The sequence below is a fragment of the Naegleria gruberi genome (genome assembly GCF_000004985.1).
Source record: "Naegleria gruberi genomic scaffold NAEGRscaffold_35, whole genome shotgun sequence".
In the NCBI taxonomy this organism is placed as follows: Eukaryota; Heterolobosea; class Eutetramitea; order Acrasida; family Naegleriidae; genus Naegleria; species Naegleria gruberi.
In genome coordinates, this window is record NW_003163292.1 from 47078 (window position 1) to 71702 (window position 24625).

The 24625-nt window shown below is 35.0% G+C and overlaps 5 protein-coding genes, 3 non-coding genes and 1 pseudogene across 9 annotated transcripts; 5 read left to right on the forward strand and 4 right to left on the reverse strand.

Annotated features, from left to right (window-relative positions):
* Positions 1-6309: 6309 nt before the first annotated feature.
* Positions 6310-6380, reverse strand: NAEGRDRAFT_t425. Its single transcript has one exon. It is a non-coding gene; the product is annotated as a tRNA-Gly (tRNA).
* A 3743-nt stretch (positions 6381-10123) lies between these two features.
* On the forward strand, positions 10124-10197 carry NAEGRDRAFT_t411. Its single transcript has one exon. It is a non-coding gene; the product is annotated as a tRNA-Thr (tRNA).
* A 10-nt stretch (positions 10198-10207) lies between these two features.
* On the reverse strand, positions 10208-12992 carry NAEGRDRAFT_80363 (adenylate/guanylate cyclase; the record flags this gene model as incomplete). The annotated part of the gene is made up of 2 exons (XM_002675192.1): positions 10208-12180; positions 12225-12992. The coding sequence occupies 2 exons, from the start codon at positions 12990-12992 to the stop codon at positions 10237-10239; spliced, it is 2712 nt and encodes a 903-aa protein (XP_002675238.1). The 3' UTR covers positions 10208-10236.
* Positions 12993-13345: 353 nt separating this feature from the next.
* Positions 13346-15949, reverse strand: NAEGRDRAFT_50382 (uncharacterized protein; the record flags this gene model as incomplete). Its single annotated transcript, XM_002675193.1, has 2 exons — positions 13346-15172; positions 15284-15949. 2 exons carry the CDS (start codon positions 15947-15949, stop codon positions 13346-13348), a joined length of 2493 nt encoding a protein of 830 aa, XP_002675239.1.
* A 905-nt stretch (positions 15950-16854) lies between these two features.
* NAEGRDRAFT_50383 (uncharacterized protein) lies at positions 16855-18677 on the forward strand (the record flags this gene model as incomplete). Its single annotated transcript, XM_002675120.1, has 2 exons — positions 16855-17200; positions 17347-18677. 2 exons carry the CDS (start codon positions 16855-16857, stop codon positions 18675-18677), a joined length of 1677 nt encoding a protein of 558 aa, XP_002675166.1.
* Positions 18678-19069: 392 nt separating this feature from the next.
* Positions 19070-19140, reverse strand: NAEGRDRAFT_t424. The gene has a single exon. It is a non-coding gene; the product is annotated as a tRNA-Asp (tRNA).
* A 237-nt stretch (positions 19141-19377) lies between these two features.
* Positions 19378-20567, forward strand: NAEGRDRAFT_80364 (uncharacterized protein). The gene has a single exon (XM_002675121.1). The coding sequence runs from the start codon at positions 19489-19491 to the stop codon at positions 20512-20514; it is 1026 nt and encodes a 341-aa protein (XP_002675167.1). The 5' UTR covers positions 19378-19488; the 3' UTR covers positions 20515-20567.
* Positions 20568-20891: 324 nt separating this feature from the next.
* NAEGRDRAFT_80365 (calmodulin) lies at positions 20892-21896 on the forward strand (the record flags this gene model as incomplete). Its single annotated transcript, XM_002675122.1, has 1 exon — positions 20892-21896. The coding sequence occupies one exon, from the start codon at positions 20892-20894 to the stop codon at positions 21552-21554; it is 663 nt and encodes a 220-aa protein (XP_002675168.1). The 3' UTR covers positions 21555-21896.
* A 76-nt stretch (positions 21897-21972) lies between these two features.
* NAEGRDRAFT_88224 lies at positions 21973-24444 on the forward strand (annotated as a pseudogene; the record flags this gene model as incomplete). Its single annotated transcript has 2 exons — positions 21973-22566; positions 22672-24444. Coding segments are annotated over 2 exons (2367 nt in total).
* Positions 24445-24625: the final 181 nt, after the last annotated feature.

Sequence of the window (24625 nt, forward strand, 5' to 3'; positions counted from 1 at the left end):
TGGGGAGTACAATCTCCAAAGTAGATTTAGAGGAAGACAACGTGAAATTAATCTCAATCTTGGTTATGCTTCAAATGGTTTCATTTCGTATTCCACAATTATAGATGGAAAGTTCACAGAAAGATGGCGAATTGGTGACATTATTAGTTTCGAAATTCGTGGCATTAATTCATTCCTCGACAAGACAGCTACCAGTAGAAAGAAGGAGTATGCCTCTATTACCATTATTCGAAACGGAAGATTCGTCTGCCATGTTGAAGACTTTATGATATTGAATCGAACAGTTTCCATCAGAGAAAATTCACCAAATCCATTTCCTAAACTGTATTATTTCGCGTGCAACTTTTACTATGGTTCAGTTGCCTCATCACTTAATCAAAATCCTCAAGTCTCGTCGAACCTGTCACAAAATTCGAATTCCTTGACAGCCAATCAAAATAATTATGTTCCCGCCATTAGAATTAATAGAGTAACTTATTTGTAATGCAACTAGTGTTGCTAATTCTGTAGTAAAAAGCGAGAAAAATCACCTTAATTAGTTTTCAATATTGGGCAATACGAAGTAGTTATTCAATACCTTGAAGGTAAGACTTAAACTGGATTTAGAATACTGACTAAATTGGAAAATGAACATTCTAAACTTTCCAAAAACATAGCATGTCCAATTTTTGTTATGAACATGGCTAAAGATTTTTCATAATAATTCTGAAAAACAAGAAAATGGAACGAAATGCTCCCACCCACTTGACCAAAATAAATGATCTTGATGAACGTACTTTGAGAAAATTGTTGGTTAAAGCCACAAAGATTAAATCCAATCCATCAATCTATTCTCACAGAATGGAAGATAAGGTTTGTCATCTTTCTTAATCAAAATTTTAACCAATAATCCACAGTCACTGTTAATGTTATTTGAAAAACCGTCACTTCGTACACGTCTTTCATTCGAAACAGCAATGACATCATTTGGTGGAAATGCCATCTATTATAGTGCCGATGAAGGACCGTTCGGAAAGAAGGAAAATGTAAAGGATACTGCCATGTGTGCAGCTCAATATGTTGATGCATTTGTGTTGAGATTAAAGTCTAGAGAAAGTTTGTTGGAATTTGTAAAATATTCAAAAGTTCCTGTTATAAATGCCTTAGATGATTGGGCTCATCCTTGTCAAATATTGGCTGACCTGTTTACCATTGCAGAATTGAAATTAAATCCAAAACCACTCCACGAAAATCATCTCAACTTTGATAGACTGAAAATGGCTTACTATGGTGATTGTAGAAATAATGTCACTTATGATTTGATGAGAGCTGCTGCCATGATGAATTTCAAACTCGTTCTCTCTTGCCCTGATAATGATGACTATAAACCAGTCCAAGAAGTTTGGGATGAAATCAAGAGAATCAATGAGAAGAGTGTAGAATGGATTGAAAATCCACTTGAAGCTTCTAAGGGATGTGATGTCATCTATACAGATTCATGGATGTCCTACCACATTCCTGAAAGTATGCTTCAAACCAGAGAACAAGCATTGAAAAACTATCAAGTTAACATGCCAATATTGAAAAATGCAAAGAGTGATGTTATTTTCATGCATTGCCTTCCTGCAAAACGTTCTGAAGAAGTTACAGATGAAGTGATGGACTCTGTACATTCAGTTATCTATCATCAAGCATGGAATAGACAATGGGCTCAACAAGCACTCCTCCTCTATGTCATCTATGGACCCAGTATCTTTTCAGAACACGAATATGAATCCGAGCTCTTATCAGAGGAAAAGTACTTTGCTATGGCTCCAAAACATCTTGGAACGATGCACTCCATTAGTAAGAAGAAGCACGAGTCTGTAAATAAGGGTGAAAAGAAATATCTGAAACATGGAAACAAGGAGAGAATACTTATAAGCTTTGGAGGAAATGCTCTTCAAAGTGATTCCACAAAGGAGGTAACCTATGAAGATTTACATTCCAACATTGATAAGAATTGTTCTGCACTTGCCAAATTTCTCCAAAATTGCAAGCAATCCAACATTTGCATTACACATGGAAATGGTCCTCAAGTTGGTTTCATTCACAAGGAATTGAATCATGAATCCCAAATGCCACTCGATGTTTGCGGAGCCATGTCTCAATCATTCATTGGTTATCAATTCCAACAATCCCTGATGAATAATATGCACCAACAAGACACGAAAGGAAATGTCCATGTTCGTTCTGTTACCACACTCATCACACAAACTCTGGTGGATCAAAATGACAAGGCTTTCCAACATCCTAACAAGCCTGTTGGTAAATTCCTCTCTCCTGAAGAGTATGAATCATCAAAGAAGGACAAACAAATGATGACTTTCCACAAGTTTGATGAAGGCTACAGAAGAGTTGTTCCTTCTCCAACACCTATTGATATCATTGAATTGGACACTATCAAAACACTCTTCAATGAAGGACACTTGGTTATTTGTAATGGAGGTGGAGGTATCCCTGTTGTTAAAAGCCGAGATGAAGTTGGTGGTGATGAGAAAGCAATGATTGGTAAAAAGCAAGCACAAAGAAAGAACCACCTGATGGGCATAGAAGCAGTCATTGACAAGGATAGATCCAGTTCCCTGCTAGCACAAAAGCTTACTGTCGATTACTTTATCATTCTCACCAAAGTGGATCATGTCTACTTGAATTACTCTTCAAAAAAGGAGGAGAAGAAGCCTATTACTTCAATGGATGTTGAAACTGCTCGACAATACATTACGGAAGGATGCTTTGAAGAAGGTACCATGCTACCAAAGATTGAATCAGCCACTGAATTTGTTACCAAGACTGGAAAACCTGCTCTCATCACAAGCTTGGACAATTTCATCAGAGAAACTTCCAACAATGAAATCAAACTACGTCATATTGAAGGTACTTGGATTGTTCCATAAATCTAAAAATTCTATCATCCAACAACATTCACAACATTAATAAACAATAGTGGTGATTATTCGTGATATTTAAATCAAAACAAGAAAAAAATTCCCTTCATGTTGATTGAACTTGGTGTTGCTTTTATTTTTTAAAAAATTAAAAAAAATTAAAAATGCAAAATCTGAAGATGAGAGATCAAACACATTAATATTGAAACGAGACAACCGTTGTTTAGTATTAATAGTAGGATGAAATATTGTTGTGCTTTGCTTTTTTGAAAAGGATCTCCATTACCTGAAATTTCATCAATATTTGCTTACTATGTATCATACACACCAAAAAAATTGAAGGCTTGGTGTCCTTGATATTTCCATCACACTTTCAGTAAATATTGGAGGTAGATATTATTGTTTATCGGATCAGTAATTCAAGGGTTTGAATTGGTCATTAAGATAATACAATTCATACAAGACAGGAGAAATTCTTGCAAAAAGCTTACCGAATCAAAGCTTCCGTATGTTATTCAATGATCAAAAGGCTTTTCAGCACAGCACATTTTCCACCAAACCTTCCTCTTTTCAAAAGTTTCATGAAACCTTGTAATAGTTGATACAAAACTATAGTAATTTGTCCAAGATGGTCAAGTAATTACAGAAAGGGCAGGTAGTATCCTGAACGATTTAACCAAATTTTGGATGGTTGTTGACTTGTATGTACAGCCGTTGAGGGTATTTGATGGATACATTATTTTACTGCAATTACCGAGGGTTGATTGTTACAGGCAAAACACATCACAAAAAAACATCAACACAATGGCAACTGACACATTGCTCAACAAACAGAGCTATTTCGAAAGTTTGCTGACATTATCAGAATCTAACTCAACTATAACAACAACAAACACTACTCATGCCTCTATTGCCGCCCTTTTCCCTCAATTCGATGAAAATGTTGGATCCATAGTGGTTTCATGTGTCTTTCTTACATCATACGCCATTGTTCTCTCAGCTATTGCTGTACTATTAATACGATATAGACAGGAAATGAAAAAGAACCAAGTGATTGTGTTTCTTTTAGTGTCTTGGTGTATGATACAGCAATCTATCGCCTTGGCATTCAGACTTGGATACAATGGGAAAGCTCTCTCGTTGAATTTAAACTATTCAGACTATACCACGATTGAGAACTTGAGCTCTCACTTCTTGCCAATCTACATTTGTTCTGCAATTGAAAATATGGCAGTATACTTGCAGGGAGTTGTGATTGTGGTGATCACTTGTTTCATCTTGAATATGTTGTAAGTTGTCACAACGTTTTTATTTTCAAATAACTGATATTCTAAATAGTTTGGATACTGCTCGCATTGCACATGCCATGTCAGCTAAGGCTTACAAAATCTTCAAGTACATGTTCAATATTATCATTGCAATCTTTGCTATTAGCATCCTTCTGTTGGTATTTGTTCATGTGGGTGTTATTTTGGCGTCAAAGGTTGCTCCAAATTTCAATGTGAACGTTTTCCCAATTTTGATTGTCATCTTTTTGGCTTTTACTATAATGATTTCAATTGAATCATTGATGTTTATATTTGTTGGAGTTAAATTGATAATATTTGTGAGGAAAAATTCTCTTAAACTTGGAGCTCAGGCCAATGCAAATTTCCTTCAAAGACCAGAAACTAAAATTGCAGGATTAATTATTGGAATGTTGATTAGTGCCTACTTCCAATTATTGGCTGCTATTGTTGGTATCATGACAACAACTTTCAATTCTACTTTCCACTTTCTCGATTATTCCTTTCAAGCTGGAGGAATTTTACTCTTCTCAATCTTTGTCTTACTGGTTTATAATCCTCTGGTTTCATTCACTGCAAAGGACGGCAACCCATCCACAGAAAGTCTCAAATCAGAGAATAACAAATCAGAGAATCACAAATCAGAGAAGATAGTTTCAGAGAAATCACTTGCTTCTCAAAGAAAGAGTCAAACCTATCCAAACTCTCCTATTCGTGAATTGGATTGTGTGTCACCAACAACTACAACATCAGGTGGTGGGCCAACAGAAGAATCCCCTCCTGAAATTGCCAAAATATAAAAAACATTGTACCATAAACTTTGATATGTTTATTTAAAAAGGAAATAGCAAAATATAGGAAAACTGTTACTAGTGAGCTTGAATACCCTCAAAAATCTTCTAATTTTGGATGGCCACTACTTAAACCATAATGTTTACCATCTCTGTCATGAACAATTCTTGCAAAGAATTAAAATCCAAAATAAACATATTTACAGTAACTTTTGCATGTCCATTAAAACAAATTCCGTAGAGGTGTGCACACCCTCAATGATTAATTGTTCATCCTGAAGTAAATTCTTTGAATCAAAGTGAATAAAACATCCATCTCCTTCGCTTAATTCAATAATTCTGCTTGAACTATTACTTGTCACCTTGATGACAATTGGCACTTCAATATCGTCATCTTTCTTTCTTCCTTGAGATGACTTTCCACTCGTATCTTCCTTCTTTTGATTAAACAATGGAATGTGAATATAAATTTGTCTATCTGGATGGAGTGAATGTGTCACTTGTTTTCCTTCTTCCAAAACACATGACAGGGCATAGAAATCTTGATCGATAGCAATAAGATTTTCACTCTCAGGGTCATTTACAACTTCTTTAGGGGCAATCATCATGCAAAGTTGATTCAATTTCTGAGCTTTCGAATAATTTCTTAGTTGATAATTTGGTTTGGAATTCAAAGTTCTAGGTTTCACCCAAATTTGCAACAAATGACAAATATCCCTCTTATTTCTATTAAACTCACTATGTTCAATTCCACTTCCAGCAGAAGTAAACTGAACTGAACCTTTCGTACAAACTTCCACATTTCCCATCGAATCAGAATGTGTCAATTGACCACTCAACACATACGTAAATATTTCATAATTTCTATGAGGATGCCTTCCAAATCCATTCGAAACTCCAACAAAATCCTCATTCAACACTCTCAATGGTCCAAATTGAGTAAATTTTCCATTCGAATATTTTGCAAAATTAAAGGTATGATAAGAATCCAACCAATCTTCTAGGAAATGACCTCGTTGATGAGAGGAGAGAATTTCAAATTTCATTTTTGTGATTTTTTTTGATTTTGTTTTTTGAAAATTTTTTGATTCTAAATAAAGTTTTTTGCGTATTGGGAAGCGCATTAATTGATGAGTTAGTGCGCACTCAATTTCTGAAAGAAAAAATGCTGTAAAAAATGGGGTCAATCCTGTGGTTATTTTCTCGATCAATATAGTGGATTAGGAAACGATATTTGAAGGAAAGATAGATTTACATGTCTAGTTTATGTGGTTAAAATTTTAAAGTTTAACTCCTACTAGGAAGGGCAAAAATTGACATTTCAGATGCGTCGACCGGGAATTGAACCCGGGTCACGGCGATGGCAACGCCGTATTCTACCACTAAACCATCGACGCTTCTTGCAAATATTTTGTTAATATCGTCATGGAACCAAAAACAAAAGTGCCGGCTAGCTTTGTCCACTCAGAAACAATTCGTTCCTTTTGAAAATCATCCTGAAATTAATTTCCTTTACTTTCCCATTGAGATAGAATTTCTTTGGCTTGAGCATTCTCAGGTTCCACTTCAATAACTCTTCTTAAAAAGCTTAATGCTTGTTCATCTTGTTTGAGGAGTTTGAACATGATTGCGGCAGTGAAGAGGGCTCTACTATTGTTTGGATTCAATTGTACACCCTTCAAACAACTTTCCAAAGAAGTGTCGAGGTTTTTCATTTCAAAGAGAAGATCTGCCTTGGTAAGATATAAATTGGATAGCAATTCAGTGTTGGATGGGTCAATCTTTTCAATAATTCCAATTACTGTATCGGTATCTTGAATGCAGCGTTCAAAATCACCAGCTCTCAAATAACATTCAGCTCTAGTATAGTAGGCATTGAATCGAATATCATTGCTGCTCATTGCACTGCTTGTTTGAGAAGTATCCTGCTTTTCAAAATCGTTAATAATAATTGTCAAATCATTGATTGCTTGTTCAAATTCTCCCAAATTCACATGACAAAGTGCCTTAAAATAGTAACAAGCACTTGCATCAAGAGTTGAAATTTGACTAGCAGTCATGACAAGCTTTTCATTATCAACCTTTTGTTCACTCAAAACCTTAATCATTTCAGTAAAATCAGCAATTGCTTCTCTAAACTTTTGCAAGTGGAAATAACAAGAAGCTCTATTATAAAATCCAAGAGTATGTGATCCATGATCCTTAAATTCCAAAACCTTACTATAATGTTGAATAGCATCTTCATATTTCTCCATAGATTTCACACAATTTCCAGCTCCGAGCCATGCCTTAACAATCACATCTCCATAATACCCACGATGCTCATCAGTCAATGCACTTTCATAAATCTCAATAAATCTACAATATTCATCAAAACCATCTTGAAATTTCCCCATAAATTCCAAAGTATTGGCAATCTGGAAAACTATGGATGGATTATTTGGTTCCAACTCTTCGGCATGAACAAAATGTTCCAAAGCCTTTGGAAAATTCCTTTGTGAATATTCTTCCATTCCCGAATTAAAAAGTACTTCGGCAGGATTTGTTGTTGTATAATTATTGTTATTGCTATTGCTATTAGTATCATGATGATCTTCTCGGATCATGGATGTTAATGAAAAATGTCTTTTTTGGCAATTGTTAATACTATTAGTATTGCCAAGCTTTCTGAAATTAATTAAATTGAAAGAAGACCTCTTGATTCTCTGAATGATGGTGGTTCGGTTGAACAATAATTTTTGAGAACAAGTTTTGCCAAGCTTGGAGAGCAACATTTTTTTAATCTTGTTTTCAATCAGTTTTGTGTGTTCAGGCCTTTCGTTTACTGGTCTTTGTAATAATCATATTTTGGAGTCTAGGTATTCGAAATATTGCTGGAGATTTAGTAGTTGTTGGAAAATGAAAAGAACAAACGATTATTTGGATCAGCAGATCTTGAATGATGATGGAAGGTCAATCAAGGTCACATCTCCAACAAGGAATTGAGAAATGAAAAATCGAAATCACTCTTCAGAATGAAACACTTTGATAGAAGGGATAAATTGTCAAGATCTACCAACAACAATCATATTACAATACATGCTGCATTCATCACTTAAAAAAAAACGCCAACAAGAAACGTGTGTTGATTTTCAATCACTCCACAGTCACACAGTATGGTTTTATCCGTTAGCAACAAGGTTATTCTCGACAATTTCGAAAGAACCTCTCCACTATCTTGGACATTTAGTAATGGAGCAGAGTTTCCTGGTGCTGTGGGATCTCTTTCTTTGGCTCCTAATCAAGGATATGATGGCTCAACAGGTCTTAAATTATCATTCAATTTGACAGCTGGTAATTATGTTGCTGCAAGTTATCACTTGCCACAGACACAAACTTTCACAATTTTGGGGTTCAAAGCGTTGGCACCTGTCAATAATTTGTTCAGTGTGAGAATTTCTGATCAGACTGGACAAGTTTTTCAATACAGAGCATTGAGGTTATTTGAACAATATGAAAGAGAATGGGCAGATATCATGGTAAATATCAATACATCACCAACTTCCTCATGGGGAGGTGCTGCTGATAGAGTTATTCATTTCCCAATTAAGGCAATTAGTATCTTGACTGAAATTGCTGAGAAGGGAACTAGTCAAGATGTTGGTTACGTTATCATTGATGATGTTTTTGTTTCTAATCAATCAGTTATTGATTTGGATGTGACAAATTTTGTCAAAAGTCCATTCGTAGGTCAAAATGAAGATGGAATTGACATGCTATCAAGAATGGGTGTCAATATTCACTTTACAAGTGATGACAAAGGATTAGATGCTGTCAAAGAAGGTGGTTTCTCGTGGATTAGAATGGATTTGTTCTGGTCAACAGTTGAAACAACCAAGCAAGTTTACAATTTCTCTTCTTATGACACCTTATTGACTGCGTTGAAATTGAGAGGATTGAAAGCATTATTCATTCTGACCTATTCCAATACTCTCTACACTGGAAGTTCCTCTACTCCACCAACTACAGATATAGCCATCGAAGCTTTTGCTAATTATAGTAGAGCAGCTGCTATACATTACGCTAATGAGAATGTTATTTTCGAGGTTTACAATGAGGCAGATCGTCATGGATTCACTCCAACTACTTATGCTGCATTATCAAAAGCTGCACTAGCTGCCATTAGAGAGGGAAATCCGAATGCTCAAGTTTCTACAACTGGTGTTGCTGGTTTTTCGTATGGTTTTGTGAGAGGTTTCACATCTGAAGGTGGTGCTGCCTCAAAGAATGGTTCTCAATTGTTTTCTGGAATAGGATTGCATCCTTATGGAGTTGGTGGTCCTAAATCACCTTTTGGAAGATTCCCTGGTTTGACTAGAAAGTTCAGATCAATTATTAATGATAATATCAATGCCACTCTTCAAGGACACGCATCTACATTGAAAAGTGCTCAAACATCTTTGATTTCTACTGTGCCACCTGTTTGGGATACCGAATGGGGTCTCTCAGCAACTGATTTCGACTCCAATTCGAATGGATTGGACGAAACCGCATTGAGACTTCATGCTAATAATGTAGTAGGAAGATTACTCTCCTCATGCGCAGTTGGTTTCCCAATTTTCATTTATTACGATTTGAGAAATGATGGAGTTATACCAACAAATAGAGAACACAATTTCGGTTTGCTTTTCAATAATTATACTGACAAGCCAGCCATGAAAGCTGTCAAGCAATTGAGTTCAATGGTAAGAAATAGATTATTTGATGGATTTATTCAAATTGAACACCCTTCTGTAACTGCCATGAGGTTTAAAAGTTCAAACGATTCAGTTGTTATCTTGTTGCCAACTGAAAGTGGAGCTTCAGTTATTGTTAAGGCAAATAATGCCAGTTCAGTAGTGGATATTTTTGGCAGAAATGTAACTGTTTCAAAAGATAATACGTTTATGGTGAAGGAAACTGAAGGATTGGTCTATGTAACTTTTGTGACGCCTAAAGAAACACCAACCGTATGTCAACCAACAGTTCAAACATCAAACAGCACAAATATTTCATCACCTGAGAAGGTAATTTGAAATTCCTGCTTCTTTATCAATGATCAAAAATAAAGAAAACTGCAAAAGGAAACATAATTTTATTAAGGATTTTTGATACCATGCCAGCCTTCCTAGCTCAGTTGGCAGTAGCGCTGTCCTAGTAAGACAGAGGTCTTGGGTTCGATTCCCAAGGGAGGCATCTTTTAGCTGGATTAAGGTTTCATTCTGCCTTTATTTACTATTTAGTGTCCAATCGATCTTCAAAAGCCCATGAGCTTCGCATACTAACATCGTCCACCATTTCTCTGAGTTTTTCCAATCTCATATTCGCCACGAAATCAGTCGGATCTCTGCTCACAACCTTTCCAAATAACTCAATCGCCTTCACCACATCTTCACTTTTAAGATTATTCATAGTTGAGCTCATGTTCATGGAATCCACCACCCCAAAAGTGTGTTTCTGTCCATCAATTGTAAGCTTATCTGGAACGCATTCACCATGAGAGTAACTTCCAAACATTATCTCGATTGCATCTTCAAAGTTGGTCTTGTTTTTGGCTTTCAATTCGTGCGAGTTATTCGAAACTGTTGAAGGTGTTCTTGTGAGAATTTCAAATACCCAACTTGCTTGTTGTCTTCCAACAACTGCTAAGCGGCCTATTTTTCTTTGATTCCTCTTTGGAAGAAGTGGAGATGTTTCAATTACTTCCTTCGTAACGAGAATGTCAACTCTGTAATGTTTAGTCAAAGATTCCAAACGAGCTGCCAAATTGACAGTATCTCCAATAATGGTTGGATCAACTCTTTGATCTTCACCAATCAATCCAACTGCACATTTACCTCTTGCAATTCCAATTCCAACTCTAACTGTTGGATATTTCTTACTCTTATTGAATTCTAATAATCTTCTTTGTATTTCCATTGCTGCCAAAACAGATTGACCAGGAGTTAAAAACAATGCCAAAATACCATCACCCAAATACTTGTCAATATATCCACCATGTTCTCTCACAACTGGTCCAACCAATGACAGATAATTATTCAAAAATTCAAAAGTCTCATCTGGTGTCATCTTTTCACAAATACTTGTATAACCTCTAATGTCAGCAAACAACACATCCAATTCCATTTCAAAGTAATCTCCGTGCGTAAGGTCCATTACACTCTCCTTCTGAACAATCGACATGAATTCCTTTGGAACAAATTTGTGAACTGTCTCATTGTGCAATCTTAACAAGTCCTGAATGGTCCTCGAAAAGATTAACGACATAATTGATGAAAGGAAAATTCCCATAATTCCACCCACTGTATATCCTATCAATTCCTTAATAGCAAGCCCCTCTGATTCATTCTGATCCAACAAAATATCATCCCTAATCATATTCTCAATAGTTTTCAATTCATCGATTTTTTGTGTAATATTCCAGAACCAATTTTGAGCTGTAAAAATTGTCTTGGCATAGGTCAAATTGAAAGGAGAGGCCAATATGTATGATTCCATCATGTTTGTAACGGTCGCATTATTCACACTCAATGAAAGTTGCTCAAAATATTTGAAAGATCCAACATTTCTAGATTTGGCATCAATGATTGTGAACATGGTATCAAATCTTGATCTCAAATACAAGTAACTGACATAGAAATCATTGGTAAAGGCACCAGCAGCTAATCCATTACTCACAGTAGCTCTCTTCTGACCCAAACTTTCCTTCATGACCATTAGGAGTGAATAAATATTCGATTTGATAAGAAAATCTGGATCTCTACCTAAACTTGTCGCCACATTTACAATATCAATCATATTCTTAATGATGGTAGTATAGAAATCGAGAGCTACCTTCGCCACTGGAAATTTCAATGTTGAAATATTGTAACGATGAGCAGAGAGTATATGAAACGATGCATCAATCATATCGAGAGTTGGTTCAACTTTTTGTTTGGCAATTGTTTCGTCTTTTGCATAGGTAAAATAATCAATAATCCCCTTTTTTGTCGCATTCCAATTCAGTAATTGTAAATCTGTTGCATTTCGTTGTAAATCAAGCTCAGTAGTAAATGAGGTACCTTTCGAACCTAAATATAAAGAAGAAGAACCTCTTTCTTTTTGAATTTCATGAATAATATCCGAAATACCAGTTGTGAATATGGTAAGAAGAGTGTTGGCATCAGATTCTTTCACTCTCTTTCATCAAATTCAGTTTCGAATAATTACAATAAGAAACTTACCAAAACTGAATAATTAATTAAAATTCCTTCAAATACTATCATACAAGCTAAAGAAAAGATAAAAATCAGAAGTAATTTGATAGAAAGTGGAATCTTTGCCAATATTTTTGATAAAGTCCACTTTCTTGCTTCCTTTTTCGAGACAACACTATACGAAATGTTAGAAGAAATACTGGAAGAAACTCCCATCATATTCTTTTCATATGAAGACCTAGACCCTGTATCCATTGTTCCTTCCTCAAGTGTTGTCAAATAATCTCCCTTCATATCATTTTCCTCAGCTTGTTTCGAATAAGTACTTAGTGAACTAACTGATTTCTCCTTTTGCAATAAACTAATTTCCTTAGAACTTCTCAATGAATTCATTGTTGAACCTTGTTTTAGAAGAAAGTTGGTGTTGAGTGTTTTTTGAGTTCGAACCGAAACTAAACTTGGTTTACTCGCACTAGAACTCATGGCACCTAGATTAAGAGGAGTAATTTGATTTCGTTTAGGAGGATTACTTTCAGGTCGAGAAACATGATGCTGATGAAGAAATAAATCTTCTGACTTGTTAGAAACTTTAGACGAATCGCCTACTATTGTATTCCTATCGTGCTGTTCTTCGTTCATTATTGAGGAAAGTCTTTGATGTTGTATGGATGATGTTTCGTCTATTGAATTCGAAAGTAATTCATCAGTTGTAGCACGGTGATGGTGTTCATGCGGAGAAGATGAATTACTACTACTACCGGAAGAAGATGTATGTTGCTTATACTTGTCAGACATGCTATAGTCAATTTTTCAAAGAACTCATGCACAGCTGTTTCGAATGAAATGTTTTTTTAAGAGATACTTAAAGTATAGTTCTCTAAGATTCGGTTAATTGTTGGTGAAAACGTAAAAGAACTGAATCATATTCTTAATGTTTTATGAGAGAGAAACTTCAACGAATCAACCCTTGGATAGAATAATCGAAACAGATATCTCCTTCGCTTCCTATACATAATAAAGGAAAGAATTGTAATTTTTAGTAGTGACTACTACCGCTCTGCTCATCTTACGAATATTCAATCTAGAATTTCCCTCCAAAAAACATCACCCTCTCAAAACAAACCACACCAATTGACCATTCCAATCATTTATTTAAAATCAAGTCGATCTTCAAATGACCACATTGTATTGGCACTCAAAATTTCTTCCAATTTTGTTATTCTCATTTGAACTAAATAATCCTGCGAGTCAACTTCTTGAATTTGTTTCAGATAATCAAGTGCTTGAATTGGATTAAACAAATCCTTTTCATACATCATGGCAATGGATGCTTCGAATTTATCCTTATGTTTCTTCTTACTGTCAACTGAACCAAAAGATGGAGATTCTGTCAAAATTTCAAATATGGTGCATGATTGTTGTCTTCCAACAACTGCAATCTTTCCAATATTTCTGTATTTGGCATTGGATAAAAGTGGTGATGAATCAATTACATCTCTTGTTACCATAATGTCAACTCTGTAATGTTTAGTCAAAGATTCCAAACGAGCTGCCAAATTGACAGTATCTCCAATTATGGTTGGATCAACTCTTTGATCTTCACCAATCAATCCAACTGCACATTTTCCTCTTGCAATTCCAATTCCAACTCTAACTGTTGGATATTTCTTACTCTTATTGAATTCTAATAATCTTCTTTGTAATTCCATTGCTGCTAAAACAGATTGACCAGGAGTTAAAAACAATGCCAAAATACCATCACCCAAATACTTGTCAATATATCCACCATGTTCTCTCACAACTGGTCCAACCAATGACAAATAATTATTCAAAAACTCAAACGTCTCATCTGGTGTCATCTTTTCACAAATACTCGTATAACCTCTAATGTCAGCAAACAACACATCCAATTCCATTTCAAAGTAATCACCATGATTCAAATCCATGACGCTATCCTTTTGAACAATCGACATGAATTCCTTTGGAACAAACTTGTGAACTGTCTCATTGTGCAACCTTAACAAATCTTGAATAGTCCTTGAAAAGATTACAGCCAAAATGATAGAAGCAATTACAACACTGAAACCACCAACACAATAACCCATAAGAGAATCTTTGGCCGATGATTCAATACTTTGCGAGTTATTAAATATGCCATCTCTAATGTTATCTTCCACTACTTTTAATTCATCAATCTTGGTAGTCACATTCCAAAACCAATTCTCTGCAGAAAACACCGATTGGGCTTTTGTTAAATTGAATGGTGAAGACAACATGTATGATTCCATCATATCAACAACAGCGTTACTCTTTACATATCCAGTTAATTGTTGATAGTATCCAAGACTATCCCTGTTCCTCGATTTGGCATCAATGACCATGTACATGGTATCATATCTTGACTTTAAATATAAAAAGTTTACATAGAGATCATTGGTGAAAGCACCAGCAGCCACAGCATTACTACCAACAGCTCTTCTCTGACCTAAACTTTCCTTCATGACCATCAAGAGTGTATAGATGTTGGTCACGACGAGGAATTTACGATCTTCAGCCAAAGCAGCCAATACAGACACCACATCAATCATATTCTTAATGCAATTTGTGAAAAAATCCAATGCAGGTTTGGCCACTGGAAATTGTAAATTTGAAATCTTTTCTCTGTGAGAAGGCAGGACATTCAAATAGATATTCTCAATAATTTGAATAACTGTATACGTCTGATTCCTTGTAATTTCATCTTGTTCTATCAGTAAATCGAAAAATTCTGCAATAGAAGCCCTAGTTTCATTCCATTTAGAGAGGGCAAGGTTTGTGGCATTCCTCTGTGTAGCCAATTCAACCACAAACTTTTTACCTTTACCACCAAGAAAGAGTGATGAAGATCCACGTTCCTTTTGCAGTTCGTGGATGATTTGGGCAATATTGGTGGAGAAGGTCGTTAATTTCTGAATACTCTGTGCTTCAAGAACTCGCTATATAGAGTAAGGGCCAACACCATGTTATTGTTATTGTGGAAAATCAGAGTTGTAATGAAACATCAATAAGAAAAATTGACAAATACCCAATTAAGGGATGAAACATACCTTTGCAGAATCATTCACTAATATGGCTCCAAAAACCACAAGCGAAATGATTGATAAAATCACAATAAAGAAAAGTTTCACAGGAAGAGGAATCATGGCAACGAGTTTTGAAAAGCTTACTCTCTTCTTTCGTTGCTGGTTTCTACTGACGATAGAGTAAGAGACTACTGATGAGGATATCGATTTCTGCGTGATTGACGTTCTCATCTTTTCCATGTCATCAAATGGATCTGTCTTGGCAAGATTTTGAAGGTTATTATCAAAGTTTTTAGAACTGGTGATACTGGATAGGAGTGAGCTCTGCGTTTTAACTGCAACTGTCTTGGATTCCTTCTTTTGAGTAGAGTTGTTTTTATAGTGATGATTCGGTTTGGATGAATTCATGGGAGAAACCTTTGCCTTAGAAGAGAAGAATATTGAGGTACTTAAGGTATTTGTTGTATTCCTTGTTGATTCTTCTTGTTGTTGCTCTTCATCTTGTTGTTGTTCTTCTTCAATGGTTGTACTCTTTTGATACGAAGGAGCATTTCCTTCCTCACTATATGGTTTCTGAACGGGTGAGGGATCCTCTTCCAGAGTAGTAGTCCCACTCACAGTGTATCTATTCTCTCTATGTGAGAGATCCTGATGATGTTCCTCATGATGTTGATGCTGATGATTTGTCATTTGGTGTGAATTTGTTTTTTTCTGTTGTACCAAGAGATAGATGCAAACACAGCAAAACGCTCATTCACACTCCTTGTGACTTGGAAATATAGTAAAATTCGCAATGAAGCTGTTGCACACTGTAAGAGAATATTCAAATCCGTTTTTTCTGCTTCCCAACCCTTAATAAGATATTAAGATATAATTTTAGGTAGAAAACTCTAAAGGCCAATAATATAACCACCGAAATTTATAGTAATAACCTGATAGTGAACAATAAACGCGATAATTCTTCAAGTATTAATAGCTGTAATTGAATAGAGAGCTTTCATTAATTTGTTAAGTTGGTTCGTGGATTGGAAAAGGTAGTTTTTAAATTATCTGACCACAACCTCCGATAGTTTAGTTAAAACTTGGTAGATACCACATTGTATTCCCATTCATCCAGTTTGATGTTGTATCAAATGGCGATTCATGCAAGAATCGCTTTTTAATTTTGAACTACTTCTCCCTGAATCAATAAAGCAGTTTTACAAAAGAATCCCATGTCTATTTCTATCTTGGTGACATTGTTCGATTTGCATCTCGGTAACATTACCTTTCTAGTTGTGGCTATCTCTGATTCTATTAACAAACTTTCCAAGTCCATTACCTTAATGTAGATAGCATATTACTGACTATATTTGAAGTTTATCCGTCCTTCTTAATTATATTTCTAAGATTCTTTACTGTATTGAAAATGTACAATGAACCAGTTGATGATGCATTTGAATCAGTTCATTGACAAAATTGATTCGAATTGCATTGGGGAAATGTTGAACGTAAACTGTTAACCTTGTGAGTTGTTGCTTTCTGTTTGCACATTGTAAACAACAAACCAAAACCAGTTTTATCTGGAAAATGGAATTTTAAAAATCATAAAAAAAATGCCCCGAATTACCACAAGTGACAAAAAGCGACGATTGAACAACAAGCGATATGATGAGTTTAGTAAGAATTTAGCATTCGAACTGGCCGATAATTCCGAAGATGAAAAGGAAATTGCACAACAAGAAGCAAGTGTTGACCATGAAACTTTTAAACAACTTCATCCTGTACAGATTAGCCCAAAGGATGTTGATATGATCGTGAGTGCTGTGGTTAAAAAGGCTGATTGGAGAGTTAAATTGGGAGAATTAGAGCTCAAGTGGAGGCAGGAATGCTCAAGGCAGAATATTTCAGTAGCTAGTGCGAATGTTGCTTTTGAAATTCTACGTGACATTAATTTTCAAGGTTAGTTGTTGATTGGATTTTCAATTAATTTATTTGATAATTTTTTACATGTTTTAATGTCATCAAATTATTTAGGAAGTGGATCCAAACAATGTTGTGGTAAGTGTTGAAATAATTCTTGATAAGTTGTGACACATTGAAAAAAGGATGTTGTGGAGCTAATCCTCAATCAGAAAGAGAGGAAAGAGCATCAATCAGGAAGAATGACAAACCATACGTCCCAAGAGGTGTAGAAGATCACATCTCAGACGAAGAAGAAGAAGAAGATGAATACTTTGATTTCGAAAGGTACTCTAGAAGTACAAGATTTTGTGAGTGTCCTTGTGTACATTGCTCAACTAAACTTCCAAAATATAATGGGGCTATTGTTGCTGATAATTTAATTCCCAGCGATTTGAAACAGAGATTGAAAGATGAAATTGCAAAATTGGAGAATGTTCCAGAAGATAAGAAAGATTGGCATCCAGGAGCAAATAAGCAAGTATTGGACTTGATTCATCCTTCATTGTATTGTTATGTTGATAAGGTTAGTGTTTCTGAAAAGGAAATGGAACCTGAAGTTGAAAAAGAAAGACATTGGTATCAACCAAAACCAAGTTATGAAAAACCAAAATCCAATAGATGTCAATGGTTACCTGCTGAATTTGAAGTAACATATGATAGCAATGTTGGATTAGATGCTAAAGATGCTGAACCTACTGTGAAAATCAATAGCTATATCAATAATATCGATCAAATCAAACAACCAGAACTTTATGATGTTATTGGTAAAATATTTGGTAAATTCCACAAACAAATGAAACAGAGTCATCATTCTATTGGAAGGGCAGACACATTACAAGTCATTGTAAAAGCTGCCAATATTATTGTAACCCCAGATAAGCCATTTTACTCTGGAGGAACTTTCCATATGGAAGGAATGCCCTATGAACACATTGCTACAACTGGTATTTATTATTATCATTCAGAAAATGTAAAGAATAGTTATTTGGAGTTTAGATCTGGTATTTCAGAGCCATACGGATACCAACAAGACGATGTTAAAGGATGTTTCGAGCAATATGGACTTCATGATGGTGATTTACAATTCAGAAGTGAAGGAGCAATTCACACCAAGGAAGATAGATGTATCATTTTCAATAATACCGACCAACATAGAGTAAGACACTTTTTCCCTATTGATCCTTCGAAACCAGCCATTAGAAAGATACTCGTCTTTTTTATTGTGAATCCAAGGAATAGAATCATCTCTACACAAGATGTTGACGTGCAAAGATTTGATTTCCTTATTAATAGATGCTTTATTTTGAACAAATTACTCCCATTCCCAATCGTTCACACAATTGTACAATTTATGCCACACTTTACTCATGAGGAAGCTTTGAAAAATAGAGAAGAACTTATGAACCAGAGAAAGTACTATGTCGATGAGCAAAACTTGGAAATAGAAAGAGAATTTTCACTTTGTGAACATTAGATTTATTATAAAATCAATTGTTATATGCTAAAGTTAATAAAAGAACATTTAATTTTTGATGTTCCAAACTTTACTAAATATTAAGAAATGAGGTATTGAACAAGTTGTTCCACTCCTATCTGAAATCAATTGGAAGATGTGAAAGAAACAAGTAAAGTATAAACATGTTGACCATTTTTCATTTGAAAAAGTATTAAAATAATCTGAATTTTTTTGCAAGCCGTAGCAAGTGCCAATAAAAATGTGTACTAATCAGAGGCTTCTAAAAATGGAAATATACAATAGTTTAGAAAAATAAAAACACGATTATCAAGATAGAGATCCATACCACCAAAGAATAAAGAATAGTCGCCCAAAAATTAAAGGTATTCAATAAAATAGTAAAAGTATGACTCGAGTGCCGGGAATTGAACCCGGGTCGCCAGAGTGACAGTCTGGAATGCTACCACTATACCACACCCGATTTCACATATCGTTCACTAAAATATTTCTTTAAAATAAATAACAAAATAAATTTAATATTTACAATTTTTTAAAAAATTAAATATTGTTTCCGACATCAAGCTTACAAGTTGAGGACATGATTCTCTTCCAATTGCTTAATTTTAACCAATACAATCATTTTCAAAGAAACACTATCACTTCAATTAAAGATGTCTATTTACTGAGTAGTGCTGCTAAACACTTTTGTAAACAAACAAAACACCGAACAAAAAAAATTCCCTACAACGTCGAAATTTTTGTTGTCCATTTTTCTATCATCAAGAACAACACTCTTGTCGGCACCATCATATAAAAATTCATCATCATCATGTACGCTGCAGCACGTAGATTTACCTCTTCTTCAACTTTGGCATCAGTCTACAAGGCCCAATCTGCCAAGACTCTCTTTGCCAAGAATGCTAAATTTTCTCAACATAGCAACGCCAACAAGCAACTCATGTCTCAAGTTGGTATGGTCCAAAAGGCCTTCTCTCACGACGTAGAAATTAGCGTTAAATTTGTTTATGATGATCAAAACGTTGTTTTGGAATTGTTGAAGGAACACGGAGGAAAGGTTGAACAAACATCAAACATTAACGTTACATACTTTGATAATGTTCCACAAGATGAAGTCCTTCCAGAAGCTGCTGAAGTTGCCAAGGATAGACCACAAACACAAGAAAGATACACCATGACTGCCAAGGATTCTTGGTTGTTGAAGGAAAGTACACAAGATTCTATTGAATGGAAGTGTTCTTATCCAAATGTCGAAGAAGGAAAGACTCACTTGGATCAACCACTCACTGCAAGAGTTCCAATGTATCAAGAAGCTATTGGAGAAAGAGAAATTCGTAGATTTTTAAATTTACAACAAGATATGACTGCTGAAGCTAGAACTGGTACAAAGTTGCCATCTTTGGATGAAGATTTGCGAAAGAGATTAAGTATTGTCCCATTCGCCAAGATTGACTATACTGAAACTACTGTATCTGTATCACCATCTATTAATTATGCTAATATTAATGTCACTTTGAGAGATGCTTCTTTCGGATACAAATTGGGTACTCTTAAATGTAGTGTTCAAAATATTAGCAGAGAAATGGCTGATGATTTGGGTGTACATTTGTTGCGTTTGTTCGAATCCACTAAATTGAACAAGTTAATACAACCACACGCTAGATCTATTGTTGAAGAATACTTGTATAGAACTCGTCAAGGAACCCACTACAAGACTCTTTTGGAAGCTGGTATTCGTGATGATAAGCTTATGGATCCTGAAACTGCCAGAAATGAAATTAATGCCATGTTGGAAAAGCAAGGAAAGTCACCACTCGCTGAACCAGAAGAAAACTAAATTTCTCTCTCAGCAATAATTTTCACTGTGTAATTAAACCTAAAATATTTTATAAAAAAATGGGGCTGATACCTAATGTTAAATAGTCAATTTGTTGTTTGACAGGAAGTTAATTTGATTCATGACATTTCATCATTATGAAAATTAATTTCTATCATCATGTTATTCCAATCCGAGAATTATTTAATATTAGAATTTAACAATAAGAAGAAAAATGCCACTCCTTCAAATTAGTGAAGATGAAATGGATGAAATCAGAGCCTTCTATGAGCTCTTACTAACAGGGAGATGATGATGAAAAAACCGAGTTGGCAGTTAGTATTAAAATTCCAGGAGGTAAATCATTGTCAACCTCCAATCTAATAACCAATAGGAGAATGACTTCAACAGATATTCAAAGTCTCTTCCATAGAATTGGATTAAAAGTAACCTCCGATCAAATCAGAGAAATTATTAAGGGAGCACACGAATCCTACTATAGAAAGTCTGACAATTCACTCCCTAATGATTCAATCAATTTTAATGAATTTGTTCATCTCATCAATGATAAACCACCAGCCAATGTTTCTCGAGAGCAATTAATCACAGCCTTTAAAATCCTCTCAGAGAATGAGGAGGGAGAAACAGAGGGCTACATGTCCGTTGATGAATTGGAGAGGTACCTCACTCATTTTCACTACTGTACCGAGAAGCACTTTGAAGAGGAACAGGAAATGAATGATGAAGATGCCGAGTATTTGGAAAATAGTAATGTTAATACTTCCCTCAATTTGAAGCAAGTTAAAAAGGCTCGGAATTTCCTCACCGATCCTCAATATGATATGAGACCTTTCACTAAGAAGGACTTTCACAAATTGGTTGATATTTTAGATCCCTATTGTAGTGGACATATTAATTATTTGAAATATGTTAGCATGATGTATGATGGATTAATACAAGGTGAAGAAATTTCCGAGAGTAATAATAATAACACTAATAACAACACTAATAACACTAACAACACCAATATTCATCACCACCATAACCATAATGGAAAGTAATTATATCACCTCCATCTCTTTCATTACTGAACAGCAACCTGTTGTCCTAACGGGCTTATTGAATATATTGTGAGATACGAATTCAGCAAGAAATCAAAGAAGAATAACCCTGAACTGGATTGCATCACAATGATGAAAATACGTTAACTGATAATAATTGTCCGTTTAACAACATAAGAAGCAAGAAGAATCTGCTTTAAGGTCACCTTAGTCTTTATTAAGAAGATAACAAGTAAAAAAACAAACATCATCACCATTGCGTCGTTCATCATCATTGCTTGGAAAAATTGCTCTCAAGTCCTCTCTCACTGATAGAATAGATATGGAAATATAAGGACAATTCACCACATCAAATAGATCAAATTTTTATTATAATATATAATATTATTGAATACATAGAGAAAGTAGAGAAAATAGAATGAATAACTTTGTAACAGCTTTTCACTTAACTTCTATAGAGGATTTTAGTCCTATACAACGAGCTTACTTTCAAAACAATGGCGACCCGCAGCAACATCCACCTAATACACCTGACAATTCAACTACCACCTCTCACACCCCAATATCTGTACTCTCCTCAATTCCCTTCTATTCTTCGAAGGCCATTTCCAAGAATAATAGTGTTGCTCCTCTTCATGTATCAAATTATAGACCAACCACACCAAAGATTAGAAAACAAACTTCTCTAAGCTTTATAAGAAGTTCCAAGACCTTTGATGTTTCACATTTACAGCGAGTAAGAATCTCAACCAGCTCATCAACGAGTCCTCTCATTGAGGAACATGTAGAAAAACCGAAAATCACAACATCACTACAAAAGTCTATTGCAGCATCTTCGACTGTTCCCTATGCTGTGGTTACATCATGTGATACGAAGAGGATTAATCTTTCAAAATTAGTGGCAATGATTCCACTGCGAATCAAATTGTTCTTTATTGTCATTGTATCGATAGTTTCACTAGTGGCATTTGGTGCTATTCTTATTAATGATGCAGCAAAGGTATGTTTTTAAGCAATATATTAATTTGACAAGTTAATTATTTAACATTAATTGAACCTTTTTCAGAGAGTGGTGGAAACACAAAGTGTAAAACAATTAACGTTATTTTCAACAAATATGGCACAAATGATTCATGAATTACAAAAGGAGAGGGGTGCATCCTCTCTCTATCTAGGAGCTAGAGGGACTAAATTTGGTTTAGAGCTTGGAAAACAAAGAAATGTAACAAACTCAGCTATTGAAAATTGGCCATCAACAAAAAAGTCTATCGATGAGTTTTTCAATTTACTGACAGATAAGGATGATGTAGCTAGAAATCAAACTTATTCCATGGTGTCAAAAATTGATGAATATCTGGGTCAGCTGCCAAATCAGAGAGAAATGATTCAAAATTTACAATACAACTCATCCAAGCCAGTTATTGATTACTTTTCAGATTGTATTAGGGATATGATTGATGTAGTTTCAGTGGCTGCATCTTTGGCAGACGATAGAAAATTCCTAGTCATATCAAATATTTACACACTAGTCATGGCTTTAAAAGAAACATTGGGACAAAGAAGGGCCATTGGAAGTAATGCTATGGCCGCAAGCGCTTTCTCTAATGATTTTTTCTTTTCATTTCTTGATCTCAAATCTAAATATGTGGCCCTCTATCAGGTTATAGACACCAAGTCAAGAAATAAGGATTGTATTGAATTATTTACCGATTTGGCAAATTATGTACAAAATTCATCATTGATAGATATGATGGAAAGAAACATGTTATCCTCCCCTTTTAATTTATCACAGGCTGAACAATCATTTTCTGCTGAAATGTGGTTTTGGACCATTACTGAGAAAATTAACCAACTCAAAATGGTCGAGGACAAGATTAGAGATTCAATATTTTCAAATGGTGAGGACATGAAAAAAAGTTCCATGGATGCTTTGATTGGATATAGTGTTGGAGGTTTTTGTGTGGTTCTTTCCTCCATTATTTTAGCTTTAATCTTTTCAAGAACGATTCAAGACCTGATGAATCTGTACGATGAGACAGTTCACAAATTCGTTCCAAAGGAATTCATGTCGATTGTACATAAGGATAATGTTGTAGATTTAAAGCACGGAGATTACTTTGAAATGGAATTGGATGTCATGTTTGCTGATATTCGTGGTTATACAAGTATTTGTGAAAATATGACACCAGATGAGACGTTTGAGTTTTTGAATAATTATCTGTCATTGGTTGGACCAGTTGTGAGAGAACATGGTGGATATATTGACAAGTATTTGGGTGATGGTATTTTGGCATTATTTTTAACACCAGGTCAATCTGTTTTAGCTGCAATGGAATTACAAAGAAGGTTAATTTCTCTGAACCAATCTAAGAGGTATCCAACAGTAAAAGTTGGTATCGGTATTGCAAGAGGTAAATGTGCAGTTGGATTGATTGGAGAATCTCAGAGAGTTGATCCAACCATTATTGGAGATACTGTCAATTTGGCATCACGTCTTGAATCCCTTACAAAATATTACCAGGTGGATATTGTGGTAACAAGGGAAGTTATTGAAGCATCTCCACTGTTGGATCCATCAAGATTTAGAAATATTGGAAAAGTTGCAGTTGTTGGAAGACAACAGGCATGTTCAATTTATGAAATTATTACTCAATCTCCAAACAATGATAAGGAATTGAAGAAGGCTGTCACAAAAGAAAAGTTTGAGGCAGCTATTGAAATGATGTATGATAGGGATAATTTTTATCCAGATGAAGCTCTTGAATATCTCAAACAAGTTGTTGAAGAGGATGAAAATGACTATGTAGCTCAATTGAGAATGTACAAGCTGGAAGAAATTCTAAGTTCAGAATGCACTTGGCAGTATGAAGATCGATTAGATTTTAAATAAAAGTTAGTATTATTCCATTTTGTTTGTCAGAAACAAAAGCGAACCTTGTGGTTTTAGGTTCCCCTGCGCGTCAGCTGTTGGTGGTTACAACAGCTTTTGTCACCTGGCAGAACATTTGGATATAACCACAATACCAATTGTAGAACCTAGGAGGCGCATATACTACCTATTAATTTACTTC